This window comes from Sturnus vulgaris, chromosome 8 (assembly GCF_052056855.1).
Source record: "Sturnus vulgaris isolate bStuVul1 chromosome 8, bStuVul1.hap1, whole genome shotgun sequence".
In the NCBI taxonomy this organism is placed as follows: Eukaryota; Metazoa; Chordata; class Aves; order Passeriformes; family Sturnidae; genus Sturnus; species Sturnus vulgaris.
Window position 1 is genome coordinate 26,255,910 of NC_142250.1, and position 19,372 is coordinate 26,275,281.

The 19,372-nt window shown below is 45.4% G+C and overlaps 1 protein-coding gene across 4 annotated transcripts in view; it reads left to right on the plus strand.

Moving 5' to 3' along the window:
* The window catches only part of NEURL1 (neuralized E3 ubiquitin protein ligase 1), a 145,123-nt gene extending 126,980 nt beyond the window's left edge, over positions 1 to 18,143 (plus strand). For 3 of the 4 annotated variants that reach the window (XM_088169289.1, XM_014883806.2, XM_014883805.2), the window contains exons 4-6: positions 649 to 1,329; positions 14,210 to 14,356; positions 15,207 to 18,143. In XM_088169289.1, coding sequence (XP_088025415.1) covers positions 649 to 1,329; positions 14,210 to 14,356; positions 15,207 to 15,448 — 1,070 coding nt within the window. In that variant the 3' untranslated portion in view covers positions 15,449 to 18,143. The remainder of the gene's footprint in view (positions 1 to 648; positions 1,330 to 14,209; positions 14,357 to 15,206) is intronic. The other variant, XM_088169290.1, reaches the window with a different exon arrangement.
* The last annotated feature ends 1,229 nt before the right edge of the window (positions 18,144 to 19,372 follow it).

Below are 19,372 nucleotides of genomic sequence, written 5' to 3' on the forward strand. Positions count from 1 at the left end.
TATCTGTGGATTTGAATTTTAATTATTTGGCTTGCAAATAATAAATGATTATATTTCTAAAGCCCAGCATATTCTCAAATTCTGCACTGTAAAATTCATATCTGTACTGCTCTGCAGTGAGAACCAGAACACTAATGATTAGTTATAGACAGGAATATTAATTAAATTTCATATGGCAATTAATAATATAGAGCTGAACATAGCAATTTGTTTTAAATTAAAAAAAATGTGTAGCTAGACATTTATTTCCTAAGTCTGTGAGAATTACTGTAGACAATAAAGAGGGCATGAAAACTTGGAGGCTGTATAGATATTGATTGGTATGTTGAGGGTGTCTTTCAGATATTTATCCTCTGCTTTCCATCTCCAAGGAGAGCCTCCCTTGGGTAATTCTTGCCATTGATTTTGAGTCTGCCTGCTCAGAAGCTGGAAATGTTGTTGCTGGTGGGAACGTACAAGAACAGCAATTGATTGCAAATACATTTTATGATACTCTGCTCCCGTATTTCAAAGGGGAAAATTTATTAATGGCAGCAAGTCTCTGATTCTCCCTTTTAAACATATCAAGCAACCCCGTATTTTCTCAAGCTCCTGGACATCTTAATTTCCTCCATAAGTGACCCCTTTTTCGTTTCTTTCTCCCCACAGACAGTGAGCTCATCCCTCCCGACTGCCTGCGGCCGCGCTCCTTCACGGCCATCCGCCGGCCATCGCTGCGGCGGGACACGGAGGACACGCGCCTCTCGGTCAGCCTGTGTGACCTCAACCTGCAGGAGGACACCTTCCATGTGACAGCCACCACCTGCCCCATCCCGCAGAACTCCCTCAACTCCCAGCACTCCCACCTCCTCCCGTCCCAGCTGGAGAGCGACCTCCGCTTCCACCACCTCCGGGGACCCCACGTCAAAATCCTCGACGACCAAACCGTGGCCCGCCTGGAGCACCCGCGGGAGGAGAGGACTGTGGTGTTCACCAGCAGACCCCTTCGGATCAACGAAACCATTTTTGTCAAAATTAACAAGTCCAACACTGTGCGCACGGGGACGCTGTCCTACGGCGTGACGTCCTGTGACCCCAGCACCCTGCGCCCCAGTGACCTCCCCTATAACCCCGAATCCCTGCTCGACCGAAAGGAGTTCTGGGCCATCTGCCGGGTGGTGGTGCCCCTCCAGAGCGGAGACATCCTGGGATTTATGGTGAATTCTGATGGGGAGCTGCACCTGAGCCACAACGGTGCCGGCATTGGCATGCAGGTGTGCACGGACTGTTCCCAGCCCCTCTGGATGCTCTTCATTTTGCACGGCACCATCATACAAATTCGATTGCTGGGTATGTTGGACCCCTTTTTCCAAACCTTGTGCACAAGAATGCAAGGGGGGTAGATACATCATGGGAGAGGGAGTGAACTGCTCCCTCCCTGCTGTAGGATGACGTACAAAGTTTGGTTTTATAAAAAGAAAACATGCAACGACACAAACAGAGAACATGGGTATGAGTTACAAGACTTAACCTCCTTGCACTTCTCTAACACCCTTCATGTGATGGTCTCAAAGGTGATGGTCTCAAAGCTCTTTTCAGATAATGAATTAAGCCTCAGGGACCTCCACTAAAGTACAGAAGAGTCATCACTGACCTAGGAGAATCAAGGAAGGCAGAGGAGAGGTGCTTTGGGCTGAGCTAATGTAAGGCATAGCCAGCAGGAGACAAGAGATCTGATGCCCTTTTCTGTGTGTTAGATCTCTGGGATGATGGACTCCCAAAAGAGGGGTGCCCTTGCTTTCCTAGGCTTATATGTGAGAGGCAAGCCAGCGAGCAGAGAGGAAACACAGTGGTTCACAGAGCATGGCACTGACCATCTCAACAGGAGAAAGGTTTCCTTGTCCTCCAGCCCTTTCAAAGGCAGTGTAGCTCACACAATTTGATAGACCTCTGGAGAGCTGGCCTCTTGGTATTTTTGCTGTTTTTTCAGCTCTTTTAGCTGACATACTTCATTGAAATGCTGGAAGTCACAGTTGGAAGGTGTGGAGGGAAAAGCTTTGAAATAGCATCTCTCAGGATCAAATTTACTTTTTTGTGTGTGTATATTAGACCAAGTATAGGATGTGTTTGATCATTAGTATGTACCATACCATGGTTCTGCTGCTGTCAGTGTCAGACAGGGAAAGATGGATTCTGAGAACATGATGTAATTCCTGGTATTATTCTAAATGAAGAATATTTAAAAATGCTCCTTTCTATTTATACTGTTATATAACTTTAAGTATACTTATATTCCATTTTGCTTCAAATCCTCCTCATATGTAACAGCGAAAAAAACCCAAACAACCTTCCTCCACATCAAACTCAAAAGCCAACCAACACCTTCTTTTTTAGGATTTATAGACAGTCTTTAAAGATAAATTGTGAACACACACACGTCTGTCTGCAGGGTCCAGTTCACCTTAATCACAGTATGAAATGCCTTGTATAATTTGTTTGAAGTTGACCACAGGCCTCTGCTGTGAGTGTTTTGTGGCTGTTAAAGGCTCACAGAAGACAAATGTAATACTGCAATTTATTTCCCAGAGCCTGAGATTCAATCCCTGCTAATTCAGCCTGATTACATTTGCTGTGGGTACTGTACATAATCCATGGCTAGCTCTGCTCTCCACCAACATGTCATTGTGATAATGGTAAGTGAAGTCAAACAGAGCCCAGTAAAGCAGGAGATTAAATGCTCCTGTGTACGTTAGAAGGAAAACATACTTAGGTCATTGAGCTGCTGGTAAAACTACATCATCTACCAGCATTTCCTTTCATATCAGTAATTCTGGCAGTGTGGCACAGGGCAAGCAGCCTGTTTGCAATGAGCTCTGAAACAGGGCAGCAAGGATGTGTCTCCCCAGAGGGACAGAATCACATTCTCATGCTGAATTGGACAGAGCACAGACATGAACACAGACCTCCTGTGTAAACCTGGTGCTGTGCATGCCCTGCAAAGATCCTCCCTGCCTGATCACAACTTCAGCCCAAAGCAGCTCCCCAGTGCCTGTGCTAGATAAATCTACACTTGTATGCATGAAATGTGCAGAGTTGGAAAACCCCTCACTTCTTGTGTTTGTGACCATGACAGGCTTTTCTGGCCTTGGTCACTGGAAAAGAACCTGAAAATGGGCTATTGCTCCTTAGTGAGATGTAAGTGAAAAGAGCTGGACTTGCTGACCTTGCCTCTCCCAAGGAAAGTGTATAGTTTTATCCACATCAGCTTGGGCAGCAAGCTACTATCTCCAAGTTAAATGCTATGAAATTGGAGCTTGCCTGCATTTTTTAACAGATTAAAATAGAAATAGAGCTTTTTGTACCTCTGTTTCCAGTATAACAATGCTGGGAGCAGTGCAGTCCTAGGATCAGTCCAATATAAGTGTAGTGCAACTGCCCAGAGAAAAGCACTGATGCTGTCCCAACTGCATCTCTGCAACTGCAGTAACTACATGGATCAGCAATATTCTGACAGAAGGCAAATAAAATAATGAACTCCCATCTCTAACTATTGCAGCTCTGTTAGGGAGGTGTGCACTGTTTGCACTGCAGTGGAACAGATTATGGTGCTTGCCATAATATGTGTTTTTAATATTGGAAAACATTTAGCATTAGAAAATGTAAGAAGAATGTAGATTGTTCATCTTTCTAATGACAAGCTCCATATTCAGAATGCAAACGAGTAATTTTGTGAGATCTGTCTTTTGTAATTTGAGCTTTATATCACAGCAGAAGAAATTTATAGTCTTTTTCTAGTTTAAATAGAAAAAGTGAAGTTACATATCCTTGAAAGAAATGAGACACAGATAGTGGAAAAGGCATAATTGTACCAAACCTATCCAAAATAGCAGATGTCATTCTGTTTCTGGGGCACACCATTACAAGATTAAGCAAAGCGACATTAGACAGTGTTAAAGGAACATCAGCACTACAGCTGACTATAAAATGAAATTGCTAGGTTTGCTTCTTCTCCAGCTTTTCAGTTTTGTTTGGAGAATGGACAGCCACTTTTGCACCTAGAGAAGGTTTATTTTTGACTCGGAGAAGATGACTCCAGGTATTGATCACTGGATGCTGTATTTCATGCCTGGACATTGTTTATTTGGTCCTGATGCAGAGCAGGAGCAAGCCCAGGTCTCTGCTGGATTGTAACTTTTCCATAGAAGCTGACATTTGCTGACTGCAGTTATTCCACAGTGATGAAGATACAACATTTATTTCCTAATTTCAGGGGAAACCATCTCTAGCCAGGCTGGTGATCTTACAGGACTCTGTAGGAGAGGAGGGCAGTGTGGGGTTAGCTGCATAGTAAAGAATTCTGACTTCTGTTTTCCTCTTATCAATCTGGCATCGTATACTGGCAATATATTTGCTGTAAGAGAAATAAAACAGCCGAAAAGAAAGATGAGGTTGGAAACACTATTATTCTTCATACCATCCCAGCAAAAGTAAAATAAATTAAACCCAAGCCCCACTATAATGCAGTGAGAGGCCACAGTCATCTGTAGGGGAGGCAGAAGAATGCAAATTTGTTTCAAAGAAAAGTTTAAAAGGCAACTTGACCGCATGGAGGAAAGATAAATGAAGGAGAAGGGCACTTTAATGTAGCAGATAATAGCATAAAAATACCAAGCTGCTAGGAAATTTAAATTAAACATAAATGCGGGTAATTAACTATGGGAGCCAGCTTTTGGGGGAGGCAATAGATCTTTTTTGTCAGGGAAGCCCTTCTAAATATTTTATATGTTAAATGCTGGTCTTAATTTAGTAATTCTGGGGATTATGCACATAAAAACAACCAAACAGAAACCCAGATCATTAGGCATGTAGAAATGAAACAGTCTTTGTGTATCCTTTAGGAATTTCATTAGTCGAGGCTTGGGTTGGTTTTTCTCAGGAATCATTCCTGTATAGTTAACAAAACCAGCCTATTAAATTTGATTTACTGCTCTCAGCTTTTGCTGGTAAGCATTTCAGCTCACACACAGTTTTATTGACAGCTCTGAAAGCTTGAAATGAGCCAGTCTGGATACAATGGTCTGGTTTTGGTCAGGTTTTGGTGGTGTAATTCATTTATGAAGTTAAATTGATTGACCCCATAAGGTTTCAAAATGTATGACTCATGTCTGGAGAAGCTATCACAGCAATAAGTTTATATATTTAATGCTTGAGCATCCAAATGGTTGGAGATATTCTTTCATTTTCTTTTGTCTCAGAGTTGAATTGCTAGCAAGTAAAACAACCTCCTTCTTTTTTTATTTATTTTTTTTTATGGTTTTGGTTTCCTTTGTGAATTTCATCCTTTCCAATAGTATTGAAGCTTTCTTTTGGGCAATGAAGTAACATGCTCCATCAACAGTCACACTAATGAAGCCAAGTTGCCAACTTATCTGTGTCCTTTCTTTCCATGCACTTCAATAACTCCAGCCCCACCAGAACAGCTGCACAATATAGCAGCTTTCTGGATGTCTCCTAATGTTGGCCAAGAGCCAACCCTAGGCTGGAAAAAAACAACCCAAGAGCCAGCATGTGTGGGTAAGTCTGAGTTCACATCCATGCTGGATAATTGCAGTGTATGGGATACCTTCCCACCTCCTTCTCCATGGATATGAGCTGGAGCTCCTGCTTAGCTGCCCATTGAAAAATATTTAGATATAAATTGTTGCTGAGGTTTGCATCCTTCTTTCAGACTTTCTTGAAATTGGACAATGTGCTGAAATCTGAGGGGTGAGGAAGGAAGTTCTGACATGGGACTTGCAGAAGAAGCAGCTCAAGGTGTCCTCAGTTCCTCGGGATTTCTGACAACAGCACTGGGCAATGGACCAGATTGGAAATACCGTGGGACACAATTTGCTGGCAAAGGGCTCTTTAAATCAACAGTGAAATTTGATCTGCAGTGGCCTCGGTGCCAGTCTGAAGGACTGCCAGCTGCACTCAGTCCCAGTTACAGGCAGGCTTACTCAGAGCTGTGCCCATTATGACTCTTATTGGTGGTCAAACTTAGCAGCCCTGGTAGTGCTGCCCTTGTTGAAACAGCTTTTTCCTGGGGCTGACTGGAAAGCCTTGAAACTTGATGGATGAACAGAATAGTGTCTTGCTTAGGTGTCAGAGAGCAATGGTTTACCAGAGGGAATTACTTTGTCTCCTTCTGTGACCTTCATCACAGTGCCCTGTCTGGTTTTCCTTGTCTTTTGCTCTATCCAAGGTGAGTGACCAGCTCACTACAGACCTCTAATGATTCACAGGCCATTGGAGACTGCCTTCTCCTTTCTAAACAGTATTTTTTCTACATGTCCCAGAATCCCTCACTTAATCTTGCTGATACTGTTCCTGCAACTACTGTTTCCAGTACATCCCCAAGGGAGATTTTCTCCTCTTTTCTCTTGTCTCTGCTGTGACATTTGTCTGGCCTGATCCTCCTAAAAATCTGTAGGACTTCTTGGGAGATGATCCCATCTTACCTCGTCTTTCAGGCTTTTGTCCATTCTTGTGTAAAGAAGATTTTTATCCTATGGTTGACCCTCGACTGTCACAGGACTCCAGCATCCCATGGCAGAGATTCTGTCCCTTCCAAAAACCTTCTCCTCTCTGGGTGCATTTTGATACTTACTTTGCATGTGCAATTACTGCAGCGAGAACACAAATTATTTAAATGGTATTTGATATATGCAGTTGTTTTACACACTGCCCATAGCACAGACTGTAGGTGAGTTTGTAGAAAAGTATCACACAGGTGAGGAGCATCCAGGATCTTGGTTCTCCAGCTCTGAGTTTAGAAGCCTCTCCTGTCTGAGGGAAGATAATTCTTGGCAGTAGCAAATCACACCCCCTCGTCTCTGATCTCTGAGGTGGCCAGTACATTATCCATTTGGAATTTTGATCCTTCTCCAGCTTGGTTCATTCCAGTGATGTGGAAAGTGTTGACTTAAACAAGAGAAGCCTGATAAATGCCTAGATATTGTTGCACAGAAATGCACATAATGAATATCTTCCTTTAACAGACTTTCAATTAGATATGCCCCAGAGTTCTATCTTCCATGTTTTGATTTGTATGGAAAATGGCCTAATTTAAGCTGATTGGGATCTAACAGTCCCATGTTGTGTGTCATTTAGCAGCCTGGAATTCCTATGCACTGCAGGGTACAGGGTATTTTATGGAGTTAGAGACTATAAAGGGGGAAGGGGGAGAGTTAATATTCTGTGCCTCCTGGAAGGCAATCCACTTACATTAATTGATACCTCATCATAAATACTCATATCATGTATGGTTTGCTTTCATTCTGAGTGAAGTACACATTACTGATAGTAAGTTGAAATAGCTGCAGAGAGAATACAGCATCCTTAACTGCTGGGCTTGATTCTAGCACTGCACAGAGCTCTCCATTCACCTCTTGTTTTATATTGTTTCAAAGGAGAAGCTGCTGTGTGAGAGAAGGCAAGTTATAACCTGGGCCTTGGAAAACTGGAGAGGTAGATGCAGTCAAATGCTTGACTTCCCTGTGGTCAGTGCCAGCAATGTCAGTGTTAACACCTGCTCGTGGCACCTTTGTACCACACACTGAAGCGCTCATCGCACAGGACACATAATTAACTGCACTTGCTGCAGGTGGCCAGTGATATCAGCCTGTGTTCTGAGGTATGAGCTGGATCTGGGGAAAGGCTGGGGAAAACAAACACACCTCCTCCAGCAACAACCACAGGGCTCCCAAATGTCTTTCTTGTCCTCTGCACATTCTCCTTGACAAGAGCAGGAACTATTATCATCATTAGTATAAGAAACAGCTACTGGCTGCAGTGAGATTTTCATAGTAAGTGAGGTATAGATTTCCCTTATTTCACAACACCTTTGCCTTCCTACAGCAAATATACAGGATATGGGATTCCATACCAGCCTCTTTACCTTGCAACTTCTCTGTCAGGACAGATAAAATCTGCCTGTTCTTTGATCTAGCACTGGTGTGATTTAGTTATTCTGGCTACTGTGAGCATCACTTAGCAGACTAAACTTTGATTCTTTGTCAGATCCCTTTGCATCCAGCAGTGCCCATGGAAATCTAGAGAATGCTGGCCAAGAAAAGTGAAAGTATTTGTTTCCTGTATGCACCTACCATCCTATTTATACCTGTCCCTCCTGGAAAAGCAGAGAGCTTGGAGGTGCTGGGTTAGGCAGCAATTTTCCTTTTGCTTACAGAACTATCTTTGCTGTGGGCTCCCAAATACCCTTGATTTGGTTTTCTTAAACACGATAAAAGCACCAACTCTCTTTTTTTGTGGTTTCAGCTACTTAATCCAGGCTTTTTTTTTTTCATCTCTTCTTGATGTAAGCATGTGTCTGGGTGCTTTGTTGCACTAGTGTTTCTCAGGTTGAGAGGTAGAGCTCCAACTCTGTGACTCTTTAACTTCAGTTCAGCCAGACATTCACTGCATGGTGTCCATTCCCTCAGGATTTTGCAGGATGCTGAGTGAACTGAACTGAACTGAGCTTCGCTCTTTGCTTCCAGGGAGCACACAGGGTTTGGGCTGTGAGAGCTGCAGAATCCAAAATGTTTGTGTTATTTGGAGCTTTCATGTTTCCCCTGCTTAGCTGGACTGTGCCTGTGGCTGCAGGAGGGTAATGGATGTGCTGGTGCCCTGCTGCCCTTCTGGACACTGCAGACAGCAAGGCTCCAGGAAAGCCATAAAGTACACTCCTTTTCTGTTCCTCATGAAAGTCTGAACTGTTGTTCTCCATGTGGTTTGGATCTAACTTTTACTTCCTCAAACAGTGGTTGTCTGACACCCATCTGCAAACACAGACCTTATGGTTTTGCATGCAAAATCTGCCAGGCTGCTTTTTGACCTATTTCCGGACATTTCTTTAGCATAATGCAAAATCCCTTATGTTTTCATGGGCCTGTGAAGGACAAAATGTGTTATTGTTCTACCCAGGACAGTTTTTTAATCCTTTAGGAAATACTTGAATGCAAAAAAAGTGGATCACCAGCTGATGTGGGTCACCAGGTACTGATGTACCTGAGAGGCAGAGCAGTGCAGAGGCTGGACTCAGAGCATGGTTGGCCAAAAACCATTGAGCCCAAGGGGAAGGAAGCTCTGGTTTCTGGCCAGGGCAGTATTGTTCCCATCACCGTGGGAACACAACAAATGGATGTGTAAATACATGTATTTTACAGCATTCAGAAATGATGGATATGCTCACATCCTTCCCTAACATTATCGTCGATCTTTAACTACCACGTAACCAGGCAGCAGCAAGTGCTTTGTTCTTTTGTTTTAGAATGATGGATTCAGAAGTCTCTGTTGGGCAAGACCTGAGTGGTCCTGGGGAACAGAATAGCTTTTCTGCAGCCTTGGCTGGAAGCAAGAAAATCTGAAGAGAATATGGATGCTCCAGATCCAATATCCAGTCTCAGTAACATCACAGCCCACTCACTCTAGAGCAGCTCATGTATTATAGGACAGACCTCCTAAGAGAGATGTTCACATGAGCTCATAACCCACATTTGTGCCAGATTTTTGAAAGAACCTGGATCCTGTTTAGATAACAAAATAAATGGCTCTGATACGCTGAGTGTGTTAAATATGAGAAAGGGTATTGAACAGTTTTTGAGGGGTAAGAATTTTAGCTGACATGCTTAAACAATCTGTCTCCTAACAAAAGGAAATAATACTGAGAGTTTTAAAAGACATCTAAGTGACTTTGACTGTCAGGTACCCAATGCTCACTAGACTGAAATGTATAAGAAGTGCAGAGATCTCTTGAGCTCCCTTAAATATGCTGCAGCCAGACCTGAGCAGCTGTACTTACCTTTTCCACTGGGTGCTGGAAGTTCTAGGGCCTGTGGATGGATGGAACAATATTGAAAATCTGTGATTGCTATTGATAATTACCTGATCTTTATTATCTGTCCTATTCATGCAGCAAATGCCTCATTAAAGAGAAGAGGCTGTCAGTATGCTCCACGTGAAACTCAGCGTATGAGCAAATTACTATGTTGCATAGGACTTCATCTTTCTTAGAAACTATGGAAGAAGGCTCCTGTACTTTGTCTTTTAGGAGCAATATTTAGTTAAGCTTCTGGAAGAGCTGTCAAGATGATTATGGGTAAAGAAAGCCCATAAAAATGTTGAAGATCAGCAAACTATGTGAACTGTGAGTTGTATAGTAGTGGACATTCACTGGCTGCGTCCTGTAAACCAGGAAAAACAAGGTTTAAGTGGGGTGGATTCAAAGGGGGGAAAAAAGGATGATTCTGGAGTGCAGACAACTGGTTCTGCATTATGGTTATAGAAATGTATGTAGAAATAATATTTTTATAAAACGATTGAGGGGGAGAGTTAATTGAAGACTGTGGTTTTAGGGAGCAGTGGCTGTATCTGGTCTTCTGGACCATTATAAGTCCTCCAGCAGTACAGCTCTTCCCAGAGAGGAGAGATGCCATTAGGAGAGATGCTTGAAAGTTGGGACAGCGTCAGGAGATACCCTGGAGAGTGGACTGCAGTGTTCTGGGAAATCACCCTGTTCACCACAATAGTTACAGAGAATCAAAAGCATCTCTGACAGCCACAACTGCTGTATTTTGGTCACACAATGTTTTATAAAAGGCTAATTATGGATTCAGATAGCTGCTCTCATAAAAATTATAAATGCTGTATGGGATCCCAAGAGATTACTTACTTCACCTTCCTGTCCTGAAAGAGCTCTACTGATGGAGATGCCATGGTCTCTCTGGGAAGTCTGATGGCTTTACAGTGCTTCACTATCTGCATCATGTCTAACCTTAGCACCTTAGGAATCTGAACCCATGATTTCTTGTCTCATCCAGAACATTCATGAAGAACAGATTGTTTCTTTATTTCATTCATCAGGCTGTGAAAAATGTTGCCATAGAAAAATCATGGAATCCTACAATATTTTAGGTCAGAAGAGACCTCATGGAATTGCCTAATCCACACTCCTGTTTGAAGCAGGGCTAACTTCCAAAGTACCACAAGACTTTGTCCAGTTGAGTTTTGAGTATTTCTGGGGACAGAGATACCACAGTGTCTCCAGCCTCCTTAATCAGCCTCACATGACCCTGGATTGGCTCAACCTTTTTGTAACAGGAAGGTATTGTTGGTTTATGATTATCTTGGTGACCTCCAGCAATTTCCAGTCCTTTTTCTGTAGGATATCTCTATTTCAAATTGAATGGACTAATTCCCTGTCATGTGTTTAGGTAGCTGACTATCTCTGCTTAAGTGCTGGATTTTGCATTTGGTCAGATTGAATACTATATAATTTATTTCTGATTCTGTTTCCAGTTTGGCAGACCATTTTGAATTACAAACCTGTAGCATTCTAGCAGCCTATCCTGGCATGATGTTGTCTGTACATTCCAGGGTAAAGTTCTCTTCTGAAAAGCTCTCTTCTTCTTTGGTAGGTGGACATAGAGGTTCAATTTGTTTGCACCTCTCTCCCAGAGCGATGATGGGAAAAAAGCAGAAAGCATCATGATGCAGTAGAGAAAGAATTAATCTGCATTGGTCTTTGCTAATAATTGGACTTTGTAAAGATAAAACAGCAAATGGAATTGATTCAAAATCTATTTAAGGGTGATTCCAGCGTGTTCAGAGCATTTGAGATCAAGCATGAGACAAGTCAGCAGCAGAAACAATTGATCTGGAGGCTTTAGAGCGAGAAAGAATGTTTAAGTTGATTTACTTAGAATTATTTAGTTTTTTAAGTCATGGTTTGAAAGCTGGCTCTTGATGGGAATTCTGTGCACACAATGAGCATGTTTGGCCTTGAGCACATGTATCTGTTTTTAGTTAAGCCAGGCTGGCCACACTCATTCCACTCTGCTCATGATCTCATTCCATGCTCCTTGTCATGGTATCTGCACACCATCCAGCAATATATTAAGGCATGAGTAACATGTCTTATGTTGATTATTCTGTCACCAAGGGAGAAATGTGTCTGGTCTGGTAGGGAACTCAGATTGTTTTAAACAAAGCTCTATACTCACGCTGGAGAAAAGTCAAGAGCTGTGCCTTGTATTAGGAGGAAGAATTGGCAAGGTGTCTGCTGGCCCTTGGGTAAGGCCATTTTGGGTCTCAGACCAGCTGCAACCAGAGAAAACCATGGTTCCTACACTGCTGAGCTCTCCCTGCACTGTGGAAAGGCCACTTGCCCTGCTGCCAGCATGCTTCATCAGCTCATATGCTGTGATACTTGGGGCACCTCCAAATTCTCCTATTAGTCCAAAAGAGAAACGCTCCTAACAGCCTTTATTTTGCCTTTAATGAAATGACCAGGTTGGTGTTAGAAATGCAATGTGCTGTGTGTCAGCCCAGTGGAAGAAATGTCTCCAGGCTGTAGGGAGGAGAGGGAAGGCTTGAAAAACTTGTTCAGCTGCTGGGTGTTCATATTTGTGTGTGCAGTGAACGAGCTGAACCCTGTGCCCCTGCTGGGCCTGTGTTCAGTGTGTGTTACCACAGGGCAAGTTTTCTGCTTCAGTCATCTGTCAGACTGGAGGGGAAGGGCTCTTGCTAGTAGCTGTCATTAGAGGCTGCATCATTCTCTTTGCATATTTGCTGAGCTGAACTCCAGCCTCAGCTCCCATCTTTGTGATAAAGGAGGTATCTCTCTACAGTATCTCAAGTGTAAGAGCTCCAAAGCCCTTTATAGAGTCTAACTTAACTTCAGCTTGTGCCTGGAAGAAAAGTGCTCCTGTTTTTTTGGAGAGGAGTGAAACTGAGGGACTGAAGGCTGAGGCTAATTGCTCCTTCTCTCATACACAGTCCTCAAAACAGATTTTGACTCAAATATGACCCCTCCCCAGTTCCTTTCACTGCTCAGTCTTGTTCTGCTAAAAAGAGCAGGAGAACCTGTGCTTTTGCTGTTTTTCACAATCCACAGCTGGCACTTGCAGTCCCTATCTCCCAGGTTTGGTCAGTAGTCTCCCTGCAAACAGGAACTGAAGGACCTTTCTGGCACATTGGGTTTTCCTGACCTCCCACTGCTGCTTTTTCTCTGGAGAATAGCCTCCAACTCATTGAGGACACTGTGGATCCAAACCCTCCGTGTCTCTGGCTCCTTATATGGTAACATGAAGAAGTCTGAGCATTTTAGTTCTGATTTGGAGTCACCCTGGTTGTCTTCTCAGCTGGGCAACTAGAAACCTTAAAACCTTAGGCAAGGTGGTTCTTACAGTAAACCATCCCCTTAGTTCAAGCACGTGTGTGTTGCTGTCTCACCACTGGCTTAGCAAAGACCAGGCTGCATTGGCAGCAGTGAAAGTCCCCTACAAAACCTTTGCAGAAGGTGGCATTTTAAGCATTCCAGTTTTTTTTTCCTTCTGGAAGGGGCTTTAAGATATGTGTTGTTATAAGAGCAGAAGAAAGAAGCTGAGATGGAAGGAGGGTGCCAGACAGGCTGTGGGACAGAGGTGGCTTCTCTGGCAGAGATTACACTAATATGGGGTCGATGGTGGGCAGCGAGGGCAGGAAGTGATGGAGCTGGGGACATCTAGAAGAGACTTGAAGAAACTTTGCACTCCTGAGCCATCACATCCAGACATGCAAGTGGGGAATGAGGGAGAGGTGTCCTTTGCTCATCCTAGATCCAAAGGCATTTTGGTGACTTTTCCCTGCCTCTGACAGAAGCCACCCAAGAAAAGAGGCAGAGCAGTCAGCATTGCTAAGGTTTCCTGGTTGCCAGACCCTCTTATTTGTTTTTGGAAAGTCCTTGAGTGACTTTGCATGAATTTATTGAAGCCTGGAATGGTGCAGTTTTGCACTAGGTTAGCAAAGAGAGCTTTGACAAAGCGATGTGTTCTTGTGCTGGAGTCCAGCCCACCCTTCTGCAGGCTGTGTCCTCTACTGCTACAAGCCTATGGCTGGCTCTAGTACTGGGGGCACATATGAGCATGAAACCACATGGGAAGTAACTGCACTAAATTATTTGAGACACATTTAAGGGCAGAAAAAAGGGTTATAGGAGCTGAGGGAGCTCCAGCAAATTTCAGGGGTTGTGGGAGTTTGATGTCTCTTCAGGACCAGCATTAAACAAAGGCATATGAGGATTCTTTTATCTCCTCCCTAGATTTCATGCTGCTGACAAGCACTGAGAGCTGCAACCCCTGCCACATATCCCCAGTGCCTTGTCAGCCTCTATTTTTAAAAGTAACCATGGAATTCTCTCATGGTGCAGGTTCCACCATATTAGCAGAGCGGCTGGGATTGTCGACACCGAGCTCGCCCACATCAACACCCAATTCCCCCACTGTCCTCTGCAGTGGTGTCTCTGGGCCCTTACTGTCTACGTGTGGCTCTGGCCCCCTCTGCAGCTCTATCAGTGGTAAGAGTGGTGGGATCCCCTGCTGCCTTTCCTTTGCCTCCCTTCATAGTCTCACACTTGTCTCCCAGAAGGGCTCTAAAACCACAATAATCAACAGATTATTATTATCCCATCAGCTCCCCTGGGGAAGAAGGGAGAGCCTCTGCAAGGGCTATTTTCAGTCTGTTTTATGTGGAAGCCACTTGGATGCCTAGACAGCAATATTTCTCTAACCCTTTTCATCGTGAAGGCTCCCCAGGGAAGCAGTGGATTTTCTGCTGCGTGCGTGGCCCTGTGACGCAGAGCTCCTTCTAGAGACTGTGTGGCACTGACACGTCTCACACTAGCTTGGACTGGAGCTAAAGGTCTGCCTACACCTCCCCTTTCTCCCTCCACACCTTCAGTACCTTCAGTGTTTTACCTTCAGTAAAACACAGTATTGCTGTTTCTAACATGCCAATGAGGTACAGTTATATTTAGATGAATACACACACAGTAAATAAATGTAGGCTGTTCTGCAGCAATTTAAAACACCAGACACCTGCATGATCCCAAGGCATGGGATGGTGAGATACGTAACTTACCAAATCCTTGTGACATGGGAACAGCTGTCTCTTGGCTTGGTCTTCGTGGGCAGCAGACCCCAGTAGATGTTGTCCTTCTGCTGCCTTAAGCCTTGGCATGTGAACCAGGACGCAGTGAGGACAGGAGGTCACACCAGGACAGCAGGTCACAGGAAGGAATCCTGGTCCTGGAGCATGCATTTCTGCTAGGGCATGGTTCCTCCCTCTGTGGTTGCAGGGCAGAAATTACCTTGGGATGTCAGGAAGCAAGAGGAGTAACCATGGTTATTTGTGTTTTTGTGTTGTAGGCACAGCTCCCAACTCTCCAAGCAGCTTGCCTGAGTCACCCATCTCCCCATCCGTCTCAGGGCCCTGGGGAGATGAATGCACCATCTGCTATGAGAACATGGTAGACACAGTCATTTACTCCTGTGGACACATGTGTCTCTGCTATTCATGTGGGCTGAAGCTCAAGAAGATGGCCAATGCCTGCTGCCCCATTTGCAGACGGGCCATCAAAGATATCATCAAAACTTACCGCAGCACTTAGAGCAGCAGCAGATGCCGTGGTGGGGACTGGGCACGTGGGGAGGAGGCTGTGAAACAACACAGGCTTTGGTCTTTATTCATCACCCAAGAGAATCAAAACCCATCACCCACCACCACCCTGACCTCCTCTTCCATGGACAACAGATGAGACAAGCTTAGATGCTGCTGTTCTACCCCCCGAGCAAGCCCTGGGTCTGAATTCCAGTGTCAGGGAAGTTGCAATGGACTACTCTCCCTTGTGGATCTTGAACTTGATCTCAAAAAATGCCAGCTGGTGCAATCATCCACACCATGCACAGCAGAGGGGAGTCTCCACTCTTTAGCATAGACAGCAGGTGGTAAAAGGTTCAGTGCTACACATCTCCTTCCAGAGGCACCCCACATGCAGAGACAGCCTAGCAGAAGAGAAGAAATGAGCAACGTGATTCCGTGTACAAGCAGCCTGACCAGAGGAGGCTCCTTAGGAAGGATGGAGCAAAGCAATCATTGGCCCAGCGAGGGAGGTGCACTGAGCCACTCACAGCAGAGAGGCTGGGGCCAGTGCAGAAGAGAACCCAAGATTTGTGAAGCAAAACCCATCCCATATCTGCAGACAGAAGAGCAGACCCATGGCAGCCCCGTGAGGGCTGTCCCCAGCTCCTCTATTGCCATTCTCTGACAGAGGCTTCCATGGTGGTTTTGGCAATGAACACTGGCAACAGCTCTGCTCCCTCCCAGCAGCATCAGCCACCTCCTGTCACCACCCTGTTGTGTGACGAGCAGGTCCCGAACCCCAGCACCACCAACCTGCGTGGTCTGCACGCAGCACAAGGGATTCAGCAGCATCTCTTCTCCCATGGGCCTGTGGGAGAGGGAGACATAACTCCCTCACCTTTCTCCTCCTACCATCCAGACAGCACTTGTGAGGAAAATCCCCAACCTCACCGGGGAAGAATGTATAAACCCACGTGTCTGTGGGTTACCTTTACTGGTAACTTTATCACTGTGCTTTAAGACAAAACCAGCCAGGTGGTAATCAGCTCTTCACAGCCACACCGGCAGGACACGGCTGTCCTTTTGTGTTAGGAAGTAAGGAACGAGAAAATGATAACTTGATGGGTTTGGTTTGCTTTGGTTTATTTAAACAAATCTCCTTCTCTCCTGCCTGAGCTGGGAACTCAGCTGTGCCCAGCAGGGACAATAGTGGCTCCCATGGTTCCCATGCAAAGAACTGCTGCTCTGCCATGGCCACAGGTGTGACCCAGGGCTGCTGGCCCTTGGGTCTGGGCAGCTTGGCAGCAGTAGGAGCTGTCTGCCTCCTTTCCCAACCCATCCTGCTGCCTTCCTGGGCCGCAGGGGAGGCAGGGACTGTGTCTGGGTCATGAAGTGGGGCAGAACTAGGGTGCCACAGCAATGGAGTTTGACTCCACCACATCACACATCTGACCAGACCAGGGAAGGCCATGGAGCCACACCCTTCCTGCTGAGCTTTTTCTTGCACCCTAGCATTTGGCCATTGATGGGATAGAGGGGAACAGTGTGGTGTAGGGATAGCAGCATTTAATGCACACATGCACTTACTGCAGGGGACATCGTGCCCAACCCCCCTGCCCCCCAGCAGCAGGTGGATTTTTGCCACCCACACTGGCAGAGGCTGCTCCTAAAAACTCCTGGAAAACACATCCTTGTTCTGTCTCTCAAGGAGATGCAAAAAGAGACTACTCACTGGGGAGCACATTGTAGAGCCTTTCTCTACTGTGCCACCATCACTGCAGCCTACCTGGGGGTCTGCAGCTCCCCCCAACCTGCCCTGCAGGCAGCACTGACTTGAACACTGATACTCTTGATGACAGGGATTTATGTTATTTCCTGGCATACCTCTGATGTACAACCCAAACCCAGCCCTGCCCCCCCGGGCCAGCTGTCAAAAGCTCCAGAGCTCGTGGCTTCCATTCCCAGGTGCCCTCACTGTGGGGCAGGAGGAGGCTGGTTGGCACACCCTGGGGGAAGCCAGAGCAGCCGTGCAAGGAGCACAGCTGGTCCTCAGGCACACAGCCAGCTCCAACTGTGACCAGCACACACAGAGAGCTTTTTTCAGTAGTTACACAAACTCCAGTGCAAAGATTTCAAAAAGGAGGAACACAAGAGGTAAGGAGATATTGATGAAATAGTGGATGTGGGGAAATGTGCAATAAGCAGCCTCCCGAGCCTTCACCACACCAGTGGGACCAGTCCCCCTCCATGCAGGGAAAGCCAAGGGGTAAATTTTATTTTTCAAGAAATTCCATCAATGAGTACCAGTGCAGTGGTGCAAATTCCCTTTTCACTTTTTGAATTGAGAGTGTTTTAATATATTAACTGTGTTTGTTTTACTGTGGACCAAACAAGCAGAAGTTGAAAGCTCCCCCAGCATCTGAGTTAAAAAATTGGGGTTCAGTCCTACCCCTGCATAGGCTGGCCTCCAGCTATAAGCAGGGAGGAGAAAAAGGCTCTCTCCAGGGAGGAAAAAAAAACCAGCAAAACCAACAAAAATAACAAAAATCCTAATCTTTAATTTTGTTTGACTGGTGTAGGTTCCCATGTACCTCTGTGTTGTGTCATCTGCATTTCATTGCTTTACTTTAAGATGTTTTGTGTTCTGTTTAAAGACAAGAATAATTCATTGTGAAAAATTGGATAACTGTGATCGTGAATAAAGTTGATTTAGATATCCTGCAGCAGCATGGGTGATGAGTATTTACCACTTCATAACAGCAAAACATGATGGTCAGCACAGTGAGGGGTTGAGGTAAAAACAAGGGTGGCATGAGAGCCTCTTGTTTAGGGGGAGATGGGTGGAGAGATCTCAGGATTTCATTTAGTGCTTGAGGATGGGAGGGCATTGGGGGTGGGTATTAATATCCCCTTGGCAGACACCACACACATGTAAGAATAAAGGAAGGCACAGAAGTAAAAGCAAGGGCTAACAGAATTCCTGAAAGCTTAGCCCCCACACTCCTGAGCTTCTTCATGCCCTCCCCAGAGAGAAGTCACAGCTTCTTCACTCTCACTGCCTTGTTTACAGTCTTGTCTGTAACCACAAGAAAAGCACCCTCCACCAGCAGAAGAAAGAGAACGTGTGCTGTGAGGAAACCCAGGACACGCTCAGCCTAGGACGGGGCAGGTAGGGGGGCTGAAGATGAGGCAGAGCAGTATCATCCCAGCCCTGAACTGAGCAACACGTTGAGAAGGCCCACTGACAATCTGTGGTCTGGCCAGGCGAGATGCTCAGGTAAGATGCAGATGCTTCCTGAGTATGTAGCAAGGGACACAAGGACCCAAAAGGAATTTAGATTCTCCAGAGGTCATGCCAGTTCCCTTAAAACCCAATCCTCTGCTGCAGGTATCTGCTCAGGAGCACACCTATAATACAACAAATGTGAGATTTTCTCCTCATCTTTTTGTTTAACTATTCAGTAGATGAGAGACTATCTGGATCACGTTCTTGTGACAGGACATATTTGAAGTGGCATCGCTTCCCTCAGTGTGGGTGCTTCATCTGCCAAGGGCCAGGGACATCCCAGGAGTGGTGTCCCCAGCCTCTCCAGTTGAAGCCACTCTGCTCTAACAGTTCCTCAGTACCTAGACCGTTGCAGGCTGGGTAAAGTGAAGCTTCTTCTCCAACCCAGCCTGAGGAGATCGCAGCTGTTGGGACAAGGCAAGTCTGCACAGCTGTGTGCTGCCCTCCAAGAGCTGTTCCAGCTCCTCCTTTCCCTGGGACAGGAGGACCTCTAGCGGGTCTGGAAAGCCTCTTCATTCCCTCAGGAGCAAGGGACAGGGTTGCACAACACAGAATGCCCTAGAAACTGGCGGCACTGACTTGCTGGGTGTGCTGAGCCCAAGCACCACCACAGATTAGGATGAGTGAAGTGCTAAGCTCTGGGCCCAACTCAGATCTTACCCTTCC